At 58.4% G+C, this 19,997-nt stretch overlaps 1 protein-coding gene across 1 annotated transcript; it reads right to left on the bottom strand.

The window, feature by feature from the left end:
• Nucleotides 1–202: 202 nt before the first annotated feature.
• Nucleotides 203–19,812, bottom strand: LOC144951234 (carnitine O-acetyltransferase-like). The gene is given in 15 exon segments (XM_078881384.1): nucleotides 203–1,858; nucleotides 3,243–3,380; nucleotides 3,821–3,883; nucleotides 5,218–5,353; nucleotides 8,386–8,508; nucleotides 10,757–10,882; nucleotides 11,835–11,935; nucleotides 12,776–12,960; nucleotides 13,931–14,105; nucleotides 16,307–16,481; nucleotides 17,177–17,236; nucleotides 17,918–18,030; nucleotides 18,485–18,573; nucleotides 18,576–18,618; nucleotides 19,798–19,812. Coding segments are annotated over 15 exon segments (1,830 nt in total). The 3' UTR covers nucleotides 203–1,570.
• Nucleotides 19,813–19,997: the final 185 nt, after the last annotated feature.

Genomic DNA, 19,997 nt, shown 5'->3' with positions numbered 1-19,997 from the left:
TTCCAACGAATTCGGTTTTAAGAAAACGCCAGTGTTGTAACTGGCCTCTCCTGCGGGCGTATTGGGTCACGGCGGCAACAACTGTCGGAATCAGCCGAAGCCTCCACCACCCACCACAATGCACGCGACTCCTGTTGTTGTGTGTGGCCACGCGCCCCTCCCCCCCCACTCAGAAACCCCTCCCCCCTCCTCCCCACGCCGTAGCCGCCGCCCCCTTTGAAAACAAACTCCGCAACGGTTCATCTTCTTGGTTCTTTCGGTAAAGTCGTCACGTAGAAGGGAAGTAATAAAATAATAAAAATAAAATATAATATATAATTCTTACGACGTTTCGGCCACAACGCAAGCAGCCGTCCTCAGGTGAAGAACAGGTCTTGACAAAGGAATTTGCATATCTGTTGATATGCAAATTACTTTGTCAAGGCGCTCTTCCTCCCCTAACCCAGCTTAAATATACGCTGCCAAGCCTGGTGGTGTTCATTCATTCAGACGCTGTCTTTCCGACAGACCTGTTCTTCACCTGAGGACGGCTGCTTGCGTTGTGGCCGAAACGTCGTGAGAATTATATTTTATTATGTTTTATTTTTATTATTTTATTATTTCCCTTCTACGTGACTTTACCGAAAGAACCAAGAAGATGAATCCCTGCAGTCACGAAAGTTTTAAATCGAAAAGATTTATATTTTATTGACATTTTTACTTTTTTATTTTAGTATGTAAAAATTTTATTATTTTATTATTTCCCTTCTACGTGACTTTACCGAAAGAACCAAGAAGATGAATCCCTGCTGCAGTCGCGAAAGCTTTAAATCGAAAAGATTTATATTTTATTGACATTTTTACTTTTTTATTTTAGTATGTTGAATTTTTATTATTTTATTATTTCCCTTCTACGTGACTTTACTGAAAGAACCAAGAAGATGAATCCCTGCTGCAGTCGCGAAAGCTTTAAATCGAAAAGATTTATATTTTATTGACATTTTTACTTTTTTATTTTAGTATGTAAAATTTTTATTATTTTATTATTTCCCTTCTACGTGACTTTACCGAAAGAACCAAGAAGATGAATCCCTGCTGCAGCCACGAAAGCTTTAAATCGAAATTCCGCAACAAAGCTTTGCGCACATCCATATCCACCACATGCCTACGTGCCCCGTTCGAGGCCGCTGACGTCGATACTCGAACACAGCATCACCCTGTGTAACAAAAAAACACGAACACCTCACGGGACCCACCGCCAGTCCACCGCCGGGACGAAGGCCCTCCCCCGACGTCTTGGCCGGTCGTGTGACACCGCACGGCAACCGTGCCGCTCGACGCCGGTTGGTCAAGAAGCTCGCGAGGCGCTAACCGCCGTGCCGCCGTTCCCCCCTTCCCCCCACCCCCTCCCCGCCCCGTATCGGCGCGCATTTTAAGAGTTAAATCAGAACCCGCCAAAAAACATCGCAAGCTCGCAGTGTCGCAATGTCCCAAGGTCACATGGTCGCGAGGTCGCGCGGTTGCCAGGTTACGAGCTCGCAAAGGTAGCGAGATCGCGAGGCCGCAGGGAACCCCGGGCCGCCACTGCCGCTCACCACTGCGTGGCCTCCCACGGCGCGCGCCGCGGCAACGCCCCGGCCTCACCGCCACCGCCACCGTCGCCGTCACCGGCGCGTGGTGAGGGCGCCAGCAGCACGTCGTGCATGTCGCCGAACGCCGCCTCGACGGCGAGCGCCAGCGCCGAGGCGTGGGTGTGCCGGCAGCAGTGCAGCGCCGTCACGCTGATGGAGATGCGCGAGGCCTGCGGGTTGTAGCACACGCCGTAGCCGTCGGGCACCGCCGGGCCCTGGCACATCACCGCTTCCATGTGCGCGGGGACCTGGGGCACGGAGGGGGGGGGACGATGTAGTTGAATAATCTGCAGGTCACCTTTCAGCACGTGTGTATGTGTGCTGAACTTCTTTAGCACCGCTGTACGTGGCCAACCACGCTAATCGGAGGTGAAGTGTTGAGTTTTTGGGCAGTGTTGAGTCTATGGGTGGTGTTGAGTCTATGGGTGGTGTTGAGTCTATGGGTGGTGTTGAGTCTATGGGTGGTGTTGAGTCTATGGGTGGTGTTGAGTCTATGGGCAGTGTTGAGTCTATGGGCAGTGTTGAGTCTATGGCTGGTGTTGAGTCTATGGGTGGTGTTGAGTCTATGGGTGGTGTTGAGTCTATGGGCAGTGTTGAGTCTATGGGCAGTGTTGAGTCTATGGCTGGTGTTGAGTCTATGGGTGGTGTTGAGTCTATGGGTGGTGTTGAGTCTATGGGCAGTGTTGAGTCTATGGGCAGTGTTTAGTCTATGGACAGTGTTGAGTCTATGGACAGTGTTGAGTCTATGGGCAGTGTTGAGTCTATGGGTAGTGTTGAGTCAATGGACAGTGTTGAGTCTATGGGTAGTGTTGAGTCTATGGGTGGTGTTGAGTCTATGGGCAGTGTTGAGTCTATGGGCAGTGTTGAGTCTATGGGCGGTGTTGAGTCTATGGGCAGTGTTGAGTCTATGGGCGGTGTTGAGTCTATGGGTAGTGTTGAGTCTATGGGTGGTGTTGAGTCTATGGGTAGTGTTGAGTCTATGGGCAGTGTTGAGTCTATGGGCAGTGTTGAGTCTATGGGCAGTGTTGAGTCTATGGGCGGTGTTGAGTCTATGTGCAGTGTTGAGTCTATGTGCAGTGTTGAGTCTATGGGCAGTGTTGAGTCTATGTGCAGTGTTGAGTCTATGGTTCAGTATTAGAGAATACAAACTGCAAGCAAGGGTCGAGAATCGAACCCGGGAACTACTTTGCAAGCGAGGAATAACCGTTACCACTCCTCGCCTAGGTGACCTGTGACCTGTGCCTGTTGTGCCCCGGTGCGGCCCGCACCTCAGAGGTCGCAACCGGGTACCCGATACCCGTACCCTACCCGATACCCGGCTACCCGTACCCGGCCGGGTACGGGTAGCCGGGTATCGGGTAGGCCGTGAGTCACTGGTGAGTCACCGTTTGTCACTCATTTCCCAACGTCTTGTCTCTTCTCACAATTCAAGTTCCTAGAATCAACCCACCCGCGCCTGCAACACGGCTTCATCCCAGAGGTCGCAATCAGGTACCCGATACCCGTACCTTACCCGTACCCGGTCGGGTACGGGTAAGGTACGGGTACGGCCGGGTACGAATACCCGTCTGCGACCCTGGTGCGGCCGGGTACGGGTAAGGAATCAAAACCCGTTTGCGACCTCTGCCGCACCTGCTTGGTGAAGAGGCGGAAGTGCGTGGCGATGGCGTAGGAGGTGTCCATGTAGAGCTGCGGCACGCTGTGGCCGTCCGCGATGGCCTGCAGCTTCAGGCCCAGCAGGTGGGCGTCTATAGCCTGGCCCGTCATAGCCTGACACACACAAAGATCCCCCGTGTAGCCTTAATCGACTGTAGGGGCAAGTGCTGTTAGCGAGCGCCTATGAAGGCCGGCACGGCACACGAGGGGGTGGGTCGCCAGCACCACGCCCGGCCGACTTTGTCTCCCGAGTGGCGATGTTTACTGCACACGGCACCAGGTACTCATTTGAGGCTGAGTCGACCTAGGGGAGGCCCATGACTAGTTCAGATAATCGTGACCGGTGTTGGCCGTGAGCGGGAATCGAACTCGGGTCGCCGGCTTCGTAGCGCACCGTGGCGCTAACCGCTACACCACCAGACTAAGATCCCCCGTGTAGCCTTAATAGACTGTTGGGGCAAGTGCTGTTAGCGAGCACCTACGAAGGCCGGCACGGCACACGAGGCGCTACCCCGAACCCGTCCCGGCTCCAGCCGGCGCGGCGAGCTCCCCACCTGTTCCGTGGCCTCCACGTGAGTCTGGATCGCCGCCCTCAGCAGCGCCAGCTTCTCGGCGTCCTGCGATCACGACATCACAGCGTCACAAACACACAGTGTCACCAGCACACACACACACACAGCGTCACCAGCACACACACAACGTCACCAGCACACACACATACAGCGTCACAAACACAGAGTGTCACCAGCACACACACACACACACAGCGTCACCAGCACACACACACAGCATCACCAGCACACACACACACACACACGCGCACACACACAGCATGACCAGCACACACACACAGTGTCACCAGCACACACACACACACACGTGCACACACACACAGCATGACCAGCACACACACACAGCATCACCAGCACACACACACACAGCGTCACCAGCACACACATAACGTCACCAGCACACACACATACAGCGTCACCAACACACACACACAGCGTCACCAGCACACACACACAGCGTCACCAGCACACACACACACACAGCGTCACCAGCACACACACATACAGCGTCACCAGCACACACAAACACACACAGCGTCACCAGCACACACACACAGCGTCACCAGCACACACACACAGCGTCACCAACACACACACACACACAGCGTCACCAACACACACACACACACACAGCATGACCAGCATACACACACACACAGCGTCACCAGCACACACACAACGTTACCAGCACACACACACACAGCGTCACCAGCACACACACACACACACAGCGTCACCAGCACACACACACACACACAGCGTCACCAGCACACACACACACACACAGCGTCACCAACACACACACACACAGCATGACCAGCATACACACACACACAGCGTCACCTGCACACACACAACGTTACCAGCACACACACACAGCGTCACCAGCACACACACACACACACAGAGTCACCAGCACACACACACACACACAACGTCACCAGCACACACACACAGCGTCACCAGCACACACACACACACAGCGTCACCAGCACACACACACACACAGCGTCACCAGCACACACACACACACACACCGTCACCAGCACACACACACACACACCGTCACCAGCACACACACACAGCGTCACCAGGGCACACACACACACAGCGTCACCAGCACACACACACACCCAGCGTCACCAGCACACACACACACACAGCGTCATCAGCACACACACACACACAGCGTCACCAGCACACACACACACACACCGTCACCAGCACACACACACACACAGCGTCATCAGCACACACACACACACAGCGTCACCAGCACACACACACACACACCGCCACCAACACACACACACACACAGCGTCACCAACACACACACACACCGTCATCAGCACACACACGCAACCACAACAACGTGTACCGGAGTGTCGGGGCTGTCGAAGGCCTCCACGAAGCGCAGCGAGTGTGAGGAGGTGGAGCGGACAATGTCGGTGCGGCCCAGGTGGAACATCCGCGTGGTGGCGCTCTCGCTGGTGGAGCACACCCCGCCGTGCAGCCTGCGCACACAGCCACCAGAGGGCGCTCACTCACCTCCCTACGCACCCACCCACCCGCTCGCCCACTCACTCACTCACCCACCCACCCACTCACTCACTCACTCGCTCACTCACCCACTCACCCGCTCACTCACCCACTCACTCGCCCACTCACTCACTCTCGCTGTTGGAGCACACCCCGCCGTGCAGCCTGCGCACACAGCCACCAGAGGGCGCTCACTCACCTCCCTACCCACCCACCCGCTCACCCACTCACTCGCCCGCTCACCCACTCACTCGCCCGCTCACTCACTCACCCACCCACCCACCCACTCACTCACTCACTCACCCACCCACCCGCTCGCTCACTCACCTCCCCGCCCACCCGCTCACTCACTCACTCACCCACCCACCCGCTCGCTCACTCACCTCCCCGCCCACCCACTCACTCACCTCCCCACCCACCCACCCGCTCGCCCACTCACTCACTCACCCACCCACTCACTCACTCACTCGCCCACTCACTCGCTCACCCACTCACCCACCCACTCACTCTCGCTGGTGGAGCACACCCCGCCGTGCAGCCTGCACACACAGCCACCAGAGGCGCTCACTCACCTCCCCACCCACCCGCTCACCCACTCACTCGCCCGCTCACCCACTCACTCGCCCGCTCACTCACTCACCCACCCACCCACCCACTCACTCACTCACTCACCCACCCACCCACCCGCTCGCTCACTCACCTCCCCGCCCACCCCGCTCACTCACTCACTCACCCACCCACCCGCTCGCTCACTCACCTCCCCGCCCACCCACTCACTCACCTCCCCATCCACCCACCCACCCACCCGCTCGCCCACTCACTCACTCACCCACCCACTCACTCGCTCGCTCACTCACCCACTCACTCTCGCTGGTGGAGCACACCCCGCCGTGCAGCCTGCACACACAGCCACCAGAGGCGCTCACTCACCTCCCTACCCACCCACCCGCGCACCCACTCACTCGCCCGCTCACTCACTCACCCACCCACCCACTCACTCACTCGCTCACTCACCTCCCCACCCACCCGCTAGCTCACTCACTCGCCCGCTCACTCACTCGCCCACCCACCTCCCCGCCCACCCACTCACTCACCTCCCCACCCACTCACTCACTCGCCCACCCACCCACCTCCCCGCCCACCCACTCACTCACCCGCTCACTCACCTACCCACCCACCCACTCACTCGCTCACTCCCTCCCTCACCCCCTCACCTCGCCCACCCTCTCTCTCGCTCACTCCCTCCCTCACCCACTCACTCACCCACTCACCTCGCCCGCTCACTCGCTCACTCACCCACCCACTCACTCACTCACCCACTCACCCACTCACTCACCCACTCACTCGCTCACTCACCCACTCACCCACTCACTCGCTCACTCACTCACCCGCTCACTCACTCACCCGCTCACTCACTCACTCACTCACCCACTCACCCACTCACCCACCCACTCACTCGCGCTGGTGGAGCACACCCCGCCGTGCAGCCTGCACACACAGCCACCAGAGGCGCTCACTCACCTCCCCACCCACCCGCTCACTCGCCCGCTCACTCACCTCCCCACCCACCCGCTCACTCGCCCGCTCACTCACCTCCCCACCCACCCGCCCGCTCGCTCACTCACCTAGCCCACCTACCCACCCGCTCACTCACCTCCCCGCCCACCCACCCACTCACTCACTCACTCACTCGCCCGCCCGCCCACTCGCTCACTCACCTAGCCCACCTACCCACCCGCTCACTCACTCACCTAGCCCACCTACCCACCCGCTCACTCACCTCCCCGCCCACCCACCCGCTCACTCACTCGCTCGCCCGCCCGCTCGCTCGCTCACTCACCTAGCCCACCTACCCACCCGCTCACTCACCTCCCTGCCCACCCACCCACTCACTCACTCGCTCGCCCGCCCGCCCGCTCGCTCACTCACCTAGCCCACCTACCCACCCGCTCACTCACCTCCCTGCCCACCCACCCACTCACTCACTCGCTCGCCCACCCGCCCACTCACCTCGCCCACTCACCTCCCCACCCACTCACTCGCTTGCCCGCCCGCTCACTCACCTCGCCCGCCCACCCGCCCGCCCGCCCGCCCGCCCACTCGCTCACTCCCTCACCCACTCACTCGCCCGCCCGCTCACTCACCTGTTCGCTCGCCCGCCCGCCCACTCGCTCACTCCCTCCCTCACCCACTCACTCGCCCGCCCGCTCACTCACCTGTTCGCTCGCTCGTCCGCTCACTCGCACGCCCACCCACTCGTCCGCTCACTCGCACGCCCACTCACTCGCTCAATCACTCGCTTGCTCACTCACCTCGCCCGCCCACTAACTCACTCACTCACCTCGCTTGCCCACTCACTCGTCCGCTCACTCGCCCGCTCCCTCGCACACCCACTCGCTCGCCCACTCACCCGCTCGCCGACTCAACCACTCGCCCACTCACCCACTCAGTCACCTATTCGCTCACCCACCCAACCACTCGCCCGCCCGCTCACTCACCTCCCCACCCACCCACCCACTCACTCGCTCACTGCCTCACCCACTCACTCACTCGCTCACTGCCTCACCCACTCACTCACCTTTCCTGCCTGCCCACCCACCCACTCACTTGTCCGCTCACTCGCACGCCCACTCACTTGTCCGCCCACTCACACGCCCACTCGCCCACTCGCCCGCTCGCCCACTCACCCACTCGCCCACTCACCTACTCAGTCCACCACCCACAAAATCACTCATTCACGCACTCACTCACTACTCAGTTCACGACCCGCTCTCTCACAGACTCACTCCCCGACTCGCTCACTTCACGATCCACGCACTCGCAACACTCACTTAACCATCCACCCACTGACTGACTCACCCACCCAATCACCGAATCACTCACTCGGCTACTCATTCGCTCATCCCATCCACCCTCTTCTCCCATCACCGACCTGCCCACACCGATTTACATAACCACTCGTTCACCCACTCACCCCGTCACCTCCACACCCACCACCAGCGCCCACCTGTAGTACGCGAGCTGCAGCGCCATCTGGATGAAGGCGTCGGGGCTGAGGCCCTGCTGCTTGAGGAAGTCCTTGCCGAACCTCCGGTAGACCAGGCAGCGGATGTCCAGGTCACCCACCTGGCTGTGGGGGTCGGCCAGAACGTTTTAATACTCGCCACCGCACGGCATTGTGGGATGATGACGACGATGGCGATGACGATGACGACAATGATGACGACGATGATGACGATTATGATAATGACGATGATGACGATGATGACGACGATGATGACGATGACGATGATGACGACAATGATGACGATGATGACAATGATGATGATGACGATGATGATAATGACGATGATGATTACAATGATGACGACGACGACGATTACCATGATGACGGTGACAATGACGACGACGATGATTACCATGATGACGGTGACAATGACGACGACGATGATTACCATGATGACGGTGACAATGACGACGACGATGATTACCATGATGACGGTGACAATGACGACGACGATGATTACCATGATGACGGTGACAATGACGATGACAATGACGATGACAATGACGATGACAATGACGATGACAATGACGATGACAATGACAATGACGATGACAATGACGATGACAATGACGATGACAATGACGATGACAATGACAATGACGGTGACAATGACGGTGACAATGACGATGACAATGACAATGACGGTGACAATGACGATGACAATGACGATGACAATGACAATGATGGTGACAATGACGGTGACAATGACGGTGACAATGACGATGACAATGACAATGATGGTGACAATGACGGTGACAATGACGATGACAATGACGATGACAATGACAATGACGGTGACAATGACGGTGACAATGACGGTGACAATGACGATGACAATGACAATGATGGTGACAATGACGGTGACAATGACGATGACAATGACAATGACGGTGACAATGACGATGACAATGACGATGACGACGATGACAATGACGATGACGACGATAATTCTGCAGGGAGTAATGCTGATGCTGTTGCTGATGCTGATAACCACGGTGACGATGACTGATGCGGACGTCGCTGATAAATCTATCCCTGCTGCTGGTGATGATGATGACGCTGCTGCTGCTGCTGCTGATGATTGTGATGACCATGATGATGGTAGTGCTGTTTCAAACGTTGCTCTTGCGGGCTGCTGTTGCTGCTGCTGCTGCTGATAATTATCAAGATGCTCTTGCTGCTGATGGTGCAGAAGATTATTAAGCTGAACTATTTTACTAGGAAAGGGTCCACTGACCTATACAGCTCTTTTTCAGAAACTACCTGGTCACAAACGACAGATCAAAGAGGCGGTGGCTTGTCACGTGCAAATTGACAGCAGCCAAATGCTCTGAACGCGTGAAGTTGATTCAAAATGGGGACGGGAAAAAACCGGAGCACTCGGAGAAAAATAAATCCTTTGACGGATTGTATTTGACGCAAGCATGCTCAGGCCGTTTTCGTGACCCTCGGAGGAGGGCCCGGAGAAAAAAATACACGCGACCACGGGAAGAGAGACACTTCCAAATATACAGCAGCAGGCGTCAGGGTCGGGATCGAAACCACGACGTCCTGTATACCAGGCGAGGTAGTCAACATCTCCTAGCCACCGTGATGATGATGATGAGAGAGAGACACGCAAACTCCAAATATACAGCAGCAGGCGTCAGGGTCCAGATCGAACCCACGACCTCCTGCACACCAGGCGAGGTAGTTAACATCTCCTAGCCACCTTGATGATGATGAGAGAGAGAGACACGCAAACTCCAAATATACAGCAGCAGGCGTCAGGGTCCAGATCGAACCCACGACCTCCTGCACACCAGGCGAGGTAGTTAACATCTCCTAGCCACCGTGATGATGATAGAGAGACACGCAAACTCCAAATATACAGCAGCAGGCGTCAGGGTCGCGATCGAACCCACGACCTCCTGTACACCAGGCGAGGTAGTTAACATCTCGCCACCACGTTCAGCTAGCCATGGACGACAAAGCCGACGCTGCTGCTGCTGCTGCTGCTGATGCTGCTGCTGCTGCTGATGATGCTGCTGCTGCTGCTGATGATGCTGCTGCTGATACTGCTGCTGCTGCTGCTGATGCTGCTGCTGCTGATGCTGCTGCTGCTGCTGATGATGCTGCTGCTGCTGCTGCTGATGCTGCTGCTGCTGCTGCTACTGCTGCTGCTACTGCTGCTGATACTGCTGCTGCTGATGCTGCTGATGCTGCTGATGCTGCTGATGCTGCTGCTACTGCTGCTGCTGCTGTTGCTGCTACGATGACGACGATATCCGCGACTGATGAGGGCGACGACGGTGACCCGGGGCTCGCTCACATGTCCAGGTGGACCTTGGCCGACTCGATGAGGTCCTTCACGTCCGAGTTGATGTTGAAGTAGAGCTTCCGCGGGGTCTCCAGGCTCGCCGCGCTCGAACGCGGCTCCTCCCACTGCTGCTGCTGGCTGCGAACGAAAGTGTAATAAAGTGTAATGAAGGACTTTGTCACATAATTCTAGATTTGAAGCTTTCGTGACTGCAAGTATTCACATTCTTGGGTTTTTTCGGTAAAGTCACGTGGGTCAAAAAATTTAAATTAATAAAAGTAAAATAAAAATTAAATAAAAATTAAAAATCACGACGTTTCGGAGGCAACACAAGCTTCCGTCTTCAGGTGGAACCGTCACAGCACGCTCGCTGTATCAAGTAAATGAGAGATTCCAAGAGATACTACTCTCATCATCATCACGGTGGCTAGGAGATGTTAACTACCTCGCCTGGTGTGCAGGAGGTTGTGGGTTCCATCCTGACCCTGACGCCTGCTGCTGTATATTTAGAGTCTGCGTGTCTCTCTCTCTCTCATCATCATCACGGTGGCTAGGAGATGTTAACTACCTCGCCTGGTGGACAGGAGGTTGTGGGTTCCATCCTGACCCTGACGCCTGCTGCTGTGTATTTAGAGTTTGCGTGTCTCTCTCTCTCATCATCATCACGGTGGCTAGGAGATGTTAACCACCTCGCCTGGTGGACAGGAGGTTGTGGGTTCCATCCTGATCCTGACGCCTGCTGCTGTATATTTGGAGTTTGTACATACGTACATACGAACCGCGAGAAGGGGCTCCTAGGTTCGCTTCCCGACCCGGCTGCCTCTCAAAGTTTCTGTTCCGTGTCCGTCGTGAATGACCGCGCGCGTTTCCGAACCGCGCCGTCGCGTCAGGAAGTAAACGCACGCCGATCAAACACGCCCTGCCCTAGGCCCCATCGTTGCACCCCCCTTGATGTGCCTCATCGCAGCGCCCTGCAATAGGCCCCATCCCTGTGCCTCATCGCAGCGCCCCATCGCTGCATCCCATCGCCACGCCCTGCCATAGGCCCCATCGCTGCGCCCCATCGTCGTGGCCCATCGCGCTTACTCACCAGTCGGCCACTGCGTAGTCGGCAATGCGCATGATGGGCACGCCCTCGGCCACGCCGCGCTCATACAGCAGCCCGCATGTGCCGTCCTCGCCCACCACAAACTAGGAGGAGGAGGGGGGGGGTGGCACAGAATGGGGGGGGGGGGGGGTGCGGCAACGGGGCAGCACAGACACACACAGAGACAGCGATGGAGCGATGAGTTCATGGGCAGGAGTGCCGGGTGGATCGCAATACCATCTCATCACGTGGCAAAACAAAGATCCCTGTGTAGCCTTAACAGACTGTAGGGGCAAGTGCTGTTAGCGAGCACCTATGAGGGGTGGGTCGCCAGCACCACGCCCGGCCGCCTTTGTCTCCCCAGTGGCGATGCTTACTACACACCGCACCCGGTACTCGTGTGAGGCTGAGTCGACCTAGGGGAGGCCCAGGACCGGTTCAGATAATCGTCACCGGTGTTGGCAGTGAGCAGGAATCGAACTCGGGTTGCCGGGTTCGTAGCGCGGCGCGCTAACCGCTGGACCACCGCTCAACACACGCACACTCAACAAGAACAACAACCGCCATTCGCCACTAAGTGGCGGTGACGTCACCACGACGCTTGTGCCAGGCCATGTGCACCTTGAGGCTACCACGTGAAGTGTCGAACGCCCGCTGGCAGGAGGTCACGGGGCAGACCCAGGTGCCACGGGTCGACTGACCGAGATGACCGAGATGACTGGCTGATGCACCACCTGTGCCCCCTACTGTGCCAACTTGCTGTGCTTTAGCCACCCGGCGCTCCGCTCGTTGTTGCGAGCGTTGCTCCTCCGCCCTCCGTTGTTGTTGGAGGGCGACTGCCTCCAACTGCCCAGTAGCAGCGTCCTTCACGAGCCTCCTCCACAGAGGCCGATCTTGACACCGCTGGTACAGACACACACAGACACACACACGCACGCACGCACCTGCAGCGTCTTGTCGAACCAGCGGTTGCCCGAGTTGGCGCGGCTGCCGCCCCCGTGCAGGATCTCCGCCGACATGCGGCTCAGCTGCATGTCCTCCTCGCCCGTGGTGGGCGGCATCGGCGCGTCCAGGCACACGGCGAAGATGCTCTGCTGGATGACGCGCGTCGACTCGCGGTTCAGCTTGTCTGTGACGTGTCACACGCAGGGCAGAGCACACGTGTCACACGCATGTAGGGGCAAGTGCTGTTGGTGAGGACCCGCACGGCACACGAGGGGGTGGGTGGCCAGAATCCACGCCCGGCCGCCTTTGTCTCCCCAGTGGCGATGTTTGCACACAGCAGCGGGTAACTCATTTGGAGGCCCAGTCGAACTAGGGGAGACCCAGGACCGGTTCAGATAATCGTCACCGACGTTGGCCGTGAGCGGGAATCGAACTCGCGTCGCGACCGGTCCCCACGCATGGCGCGTACACACAAAGACCAACACACGTACACACAAAGACACACACACGTACACACAAACACACGCACACACAAACACACGCACACACCAACACACGCACACACAAAGACAAACACACGTACACACAAAGACACACACACGTACACACAAACACACGCACACACAAACACACGCACACACCAACACACGCACACACAAAGACAAACACACGTACACACAAAGACAAACACACACGTACACACAAAGACAAACACACGCACGCACACATGGAACAGACGGTGAACGACCGAAAGCCATCGCTCAGGGGGGGTGATGGGGGGGGCAGTGAAGCTTCGCAGGGCAAGTACACGCGCACAAAGACAAAGATCCCCCGTGTAGCCTGAACAGACCGCAGGGGCAAGTGCCGTCAGCGAGTAGCAGCACCTACGAAGGCCGGCACGGCACACGAAGGGGTGGGGTGGCCAGCAGCACCACGCCCGGCCGCCTTTGTCTCCCCGCCGGCTGCCCGCCAGAGGTTGCAACCGGGTACCCGATACCCGTACCCTACCCGATACCCGGCTACCCGTACCCGGCCGGGTACGGGTAGCCGTTTGCGACCCTGGTGCGGCCGGGTACGGGTAAGGAATCAAAACCCGTTTGCGACCTCTGCTGCCCGCCTCCCCCCCCACCCACCCCCACCGCCCCGGCTCGTACCGCGAATGAGGATGTCGTGGCCGGTGCCCCAGCGGTTGCGGTGCTCCGCCGTGAGGATGCCGATGGGCTCCTTGGTGGTCTTGATGGACAGGTTCCAGATCTTCTCCAGCTGCCAGTAGAGCTGCTCGGTGCTCAGCACCGCGCCGTGGCTGTCGTAGACGTCCAGCTGGAAGAACTGCGTCGACACACGCAAGCACGCACGCACGCACACACGCACGCACGCACGCACGCACACACGCACACACGCACACACGCACGCACGCACGCACACACGCACGCACACACGCACGCACGCACGCACGCACGCACACATGCTGTGTTATGACTATTCATCGTGACACTTTCTCGCACCAGGTGAGACCCCCGCTGCATCAGGAGGGGTTAGGGGGCAGCGGGGGAGGCGATGTTGCTAACTGCTGTGTCGTGATCCTATTTGAGTAATTAGGGGCGCCACGGTGGTCTAGGAGATGTTGACTACCTCGCCTGGTGTACAGGAGGTCGTGGGTTCGAACCCAGACACTGACGCATGCTGTGTATTTGGAGTTTGCGTGTCTCTCTCTCATCATCAAAGCGGTGGCTAGGAGATGTTAACTACCTCGCCTGGTGTACAGGAGGTCGTGGGTACGAACCCAGACACTGACGCCTGCTGCTGTGTATTTGGAGTTTGCGTGTCTCTATCTCATCATCATCATCATCACGGTGGCTAGGAGATGTTAACTACCTCGCCTGGTATACAGGAGGTTGTGGGTTCGATCCCAGACTCTGACGCCTGCTGCTGTATATTTGGAGTTTGCGTGTCTCTCTCTCTCATCATCACCCCCCCCCGTCAGACACGCGCACTGGATCGCGTGCGAATCGATATTTTATGGTGACTGGGGTTGGCTCGAAGGTCGAAGATGCCGAGCCAGTTCCGCCGAGAGCCTGGGTTCCAATCCGGGTCTCAGCAGCCCACCGCAGCCTGTTTATTTGGAGTGTGCGTGTCTCTCTCTCTCTCTCTCTCGCCCCATGCTCGCGTGGATGTTTCTCTCCGGGTCCTCCGTTTTTTTAAATCCTTTATATTAAGTTCACTTGCTTGCTTGCGCGCTTACGACCGTGCAAATCTTTCGGTCGTTTTTTAACCCACTTCCCGTGATCCAATCGAGCTGACATTTTGCACACAGACTCGTTGTGCGTGACAATTTATTTTCGTGAAATTTTTTTTCCAAAATTTTACACTTTTTAGGTAAAAAAAAAAGTATATTTAATTACCAATTGCTTAATGGTGGCAGGCAATCATCTGACCCATAGGTGGCAGCCATCTCAAGCCAGAGAACGAGAGGACTCTAGCCGCCCGTTTCAAAGACCAATGTGGGCTGGGTTGTGGGCCCATTGAACACGCATATAAAGGATTTATAGTGAAAAACTTTGTTTTTACGGGTTAATTTTTCCCCTCCACGTTTAGAATCAACATCACGCGTTTTAGAGCATTTGGCCGCTGCTAGAAATGTCCACGTGGGTTGAACGATCGTTCGTGATGGCCAGGACGCTTCTGTGAAAAATACGGCTCAGCGTGGCACTGAGCTGGCAAAATTAAAAATTGTTGAATCTTGAGTTTTAGCTTCCGGCTTCGCGTGCGAATCGTTAACTCGTATGCAGGTTATGATCTTTACACCGCCGCCACCGTCACCACAACCGCCACCACCGCCACCACCGCCACCACCGCCACCACCGCCACCACCACCGCCACCACCGCCACCACCGCCACCACCGTCACCACCGTCACCACCTGGCTGTGTTACTTCAAAGGTGCGTCGTTAAACCGGGTTCCCCAAACCGAGAGTTGAACCAAGCAACTCTCTCTCTCTCTTTTTTTTTTCTTCTAGATTTGAAGCTTTCGTGACTGCAAGGATTCATACTCTCAGTTTTTTCGGTAAAGTCACCATGTACGTAAAAAAAATGAAATTAAAATTAATGAAAAATAAAATAATAAAAATCACGACGTTTCGGAGGCAACACAAGTCTCCGTCATCAGGTGGGACCGTCACGGCCAGATTTGCCGTATCAAGTGAGGCAGGGATTCCAAGATGCAGGTTCTTAAATACAAGTTAAGGGGGAGGAGAGGGGGGGAGGAGCTTATCAGATTGTGGTAGCCAATGAATGGAACGTATCGGGATGCGGGGGCGGGGCTACAAGAGAGCACGTGGTGTAAGTAGACGTGTACGTGGACGTGTTTGTGCGCAAGCCCCTGTTGGTGCACTCTCTCTCTCTGGCAACACCGGGGGGGGGGGGGGCTGGGGGGGGCTGGGGGAGGGGCTGGGGGGAGGGGCTGGGGGGGGGGCTGGGGGGGGGGCTGGGGGGGGGGGCTGGGGGGGGGGGCTGGGGGGGGGGCTGGCTCGCCTGATAGTTGTGCGCCACGGTGATGTGCCGCGGATTGTTGCCGCCGCCGCGCTGGAGCGCGTAGTTGACGACGGTGTCGTGGCGCGGGCCCGGCACGCGGCACGACGAGAAGATGCGGCGGTACTGGTCCATGCAGAGCGGGCGGCCCCGGTGCAGGTTCCCCTGCAGGGTCTCGCTGGTGAGGAGGGGGGGGGGGGGGGGGAGTGGGCGTACGAGGGGTCAGGGGGTCGTGGATTCACACACGGCACGACGGACGGGCGGGCGGGCGGTTACCCAACCCCTTCGTGTGCTGCGTAGAGCGGCGTCTTCGCCGCAGGGTTGCCGCTGGCGGGCCCCTGGTGGCCTTCAGTGCGGCCCCTTTCGTGCGGCCCCCTACAATACGCGAATGTAAAAACAGCCCCCCACACCGTCGTCATCGTGCGGCTGCTGCTGCCAAACCCCCCCAGTGGTTTCAAATGCGCGGCGGCCCTCCTCGCACTGATGAGGTCTTATCGGCGAAACTGCCCCCACCGCCCCCCCCACCCCCGTTAGCGAGGAAACCACTGCGGCAGTGTAGAGGTCGGCAGAGACCCCTCCTCGCACTGAAGATGTCTTATCGGTGAAACTGCCCCCCCCCCTCCACTGCGACGGTGTAGAGGGTCGGCGGAGACCCCGACGAGGACGGAGAGACTCCCGCAAGGGGACGCTGGCACAGAGCGGCAGCGGTTGGCACATTCTGACCCCCCCCACCTCCCCCCCCGACGACGTATCAGAAGAACTGGTTCGTCGTCGGAACGGGAAAGCGCTAAAGGCTGCACGGGGAGGGGGGAGAGGAGGAGGAGGGGGGGAGGAGGAGGGGGGGGGGATCTCCGTATTTGCTCTTCCACTCACCCATCGACGAGGGCCTTGAATTTCAGCACCGCGCTGATGAGCTTCGCCGCGAACCTGCGTGACGGGGAGGCGGGGGGCGGAGGGGGGAGAGGGGGGGGCCGGGGGGGGGAGGGGGGGGGCGGGAGGGCGGGAGGAGACGCACGCCGCAGTCACGGGGAGTCTCGCTCGCACACACGCGGATCGGCGGATTCCGTCGCTCCATCTCCACGTCGGTGGAGCGCCCCCTTATTCGCCCACGGCTGCCCACGGCTGCCCGCGGGCCTCTCTGGGTCTGGGGGGGGGGGGGGGGTCGAGTTTTAACGACGACTAAAGACTTAACGGTTTTGTATTTGAGCCAGGTAAGGCCCACTGAGCTGCACATGCGACCTGGTGACATAACCCACGGGTGGCGGTGGCAGCCGGTGGGTGCCTCACTCGCTGGCGCCCGCCCCGTGGGTAGCGGCGCTCGCCACCAGTGGGTGGTGGCCGCCAAGTCGGGCAACGCCACCCACTGGGGGTGGCGTTGCTGAAAGATGCTCGTTGCGGACCTCGGGACAAAAATCGGAACAAACGCGACAAAAAAAAGCACTCGACGGCAAATACAACAACAACAAAAAAATGTCCCCCCGCTAAAAAGAAAAAAGTCGCGCTTCTAATGCGGCAAGTTCTGAGAGCTGGAAGGGAACGCGACGGATGTTGTTTGGAGTGTTGACGGGGTGCTGACGGGGGTGCTGACGGAGTGCTGACGGGGCCGCACCTGAGCTGCCCTGCGTGTCGTGGAAGTCCTGCCTGGGCAGCACGACGCCCGGGTTGGAGTGGACGGCCAGGGAGCCGCGATTCTCCAGGAAGGTCGTCTTCATCCACCACTCCCGCAGCTGCGGGGGGAGAGGGAGGGAGGGGGGGGGGAGGGGAAACGTGGGGACAAGAGCGGAACACGAGACTCAGGACTGCGTGGGGATACACAGGGATACACGGGGATGTGGGGACGTGGGGAGACGCACGCGGATGTGGGGACATGGGACGTGGGGACACGCACGGGGACGTGGGGACACGCACGCGGATGTGGGACATACAGATGTAGGGACTCGCAAGGGGATGGGGACACACGGGGACATGGGGACACAGTGGGACGTGGGGACACGCGTGGGGACACGCATGGGGACACACACGAGACGTGGGGACATACAGATGTAGGGACACACAAGGGGATGTGGAACATGGGGACACGGGGACGTCGGGACACACGGGGACGTCGGGACACGCACGGGACGTGGGGACATGCACAGGGACGTGAGGACACGCACGGGAATTTTGGGGACGCGGACTCACCCAGTTGTCGGAGCGCTGAGCCTTGCGCTCCAGCCGAGCCTGCAGCACCTCACCCAGGCCGCCCGGTTTGCCGAAATTCTCGACGACGCGTGCGTGTAGACCAGCTCCTCGGGAGGCACCAGCGGCTCCAACGCCTGGGAATCAGGGCGGGTGTCAGGGCGGGTGTCAGGGCGGGTGTCAGGGCGGGTGTCAGGCGGGTGTCAGGGCGGGTGTCAGGGCGGGTGTCAGGGCGGGTGTCAGGGCGGGTGTCAGGGCGGGTGTCAGGGCGGGTGTCAGGGCGGGTGTCAGGGCGGGTGTCAGGGCGGGTGTCAGGGCGGGTGTCAGGGCGGGTGTCAGGGCGGGTGTCAGGGCGGGTGTCAGGGCGGGTGTCAGGGCGGGTGTCAGGGCGGGTGTCAGGGCGGGTGTCAGGGCGGGTGTCAGGGCGGGTGTCAGGGCGGGTGTCAGGCGGGGTGTCAGGGCGGGTGTCAGGGCGGGTGTCAGGGCGGGTGTCAGGGCGGGTGTCAGGGCGGGTGTCAGGGCGGGTGTCAGGCGGGTGTCAGGGCGGGTGTGAGGGCGGGTGTCAGGCGGGTGTCAGGGTGGGTGTCAGGGTGGGAGTCAGGGCAGGTCAGCGTTCTGCCAGTCATCTCAGTCAGTCGACCGTGGCACCTGGGTCCGCCCCGTGACCTCCTGCCAGCGGGCGTTCGACGTGGCCTCAACGTGCACATAGCCTGGCACAAGCGTCGTGGTGACGTCACCGCCACTTAGTGGCGGTTGTTGTTGTTGTTGACGTAGAACTTCTCTACTCGTGCCGTACGTAGCCAACCGTGCTAAATGGAGGTGCAGTGTTGAGTCTATGGGCAGTGTTGAGTCTATGGTAGTGTTGAGTCTATGGGTAGTGTTGGGTCTATGGGCAGTGTTGAGTCTATGGGCAGTGTGAGTCTATGGGCAGTGTTGAGTCTATGGGCAGTGTTGAGTCTATGGGCAGTGTTAGGCTATAGGTAGTGTTGAGTATATGGGTAGTGTGTTGAGTCTATGGGTAGTGTGTTGAGTCTATGGGCAGTGTTGAGTCTATAGACAACCGCACTAATCAGATGTGCGGGTGCAGGACAAGAAAATGAGCACAGTTCTAAAATAAATGAGTTTGCAATCGAAATTTTAAAGCGCAAAGCTCCAGCGGCTTCCTGATATCGGACGGAAGAACGTTCCAGACGGCCACAGAAGCGAATCCGAAAGCGCCACGCGATGGCAGCGGCGAGCGCAGTCTTCGTACGACGGTTTGCCAAAATCTTTCCTCGAGGACGACCGGCGGCGGAGTTCGCGTGACGACGGTTCACGCTCGTTGACGACATCCGCGAGGTGCTGTGGTTCGTTTGTGGCGAGCACTTTGTGTGTGTGTGACGAGCGCTACCGGAAGCCAATCCAGCTCGACAAGCACCCGGACAGACACGGTCCGACCTTGCGGCAGCCCCGTCGCGACTCGCGCCAAAGAATTCCGCGGATGTTTCTGCCAGACGTCCCGTAGACTAGCGAGTTG

Source organism: Lampetra fluviatilis, chromosome 61, assembly GCF_964198595.1.
Source record: "Lampetra fluviatilis chromosome 61, kcLamFluv1.1, whole genome shotgun sequence".
NCBI classification, from domain to species: Eukaryota; Metazoa; Chordata; class Hyperoartia; order Petromyzontiformes; family Petromyzontidae; genus Lampetra; species Lampetra fluviatilis.
This window is presented reverse-complemented; position numbering and strand designations above follow the sequence as displayed.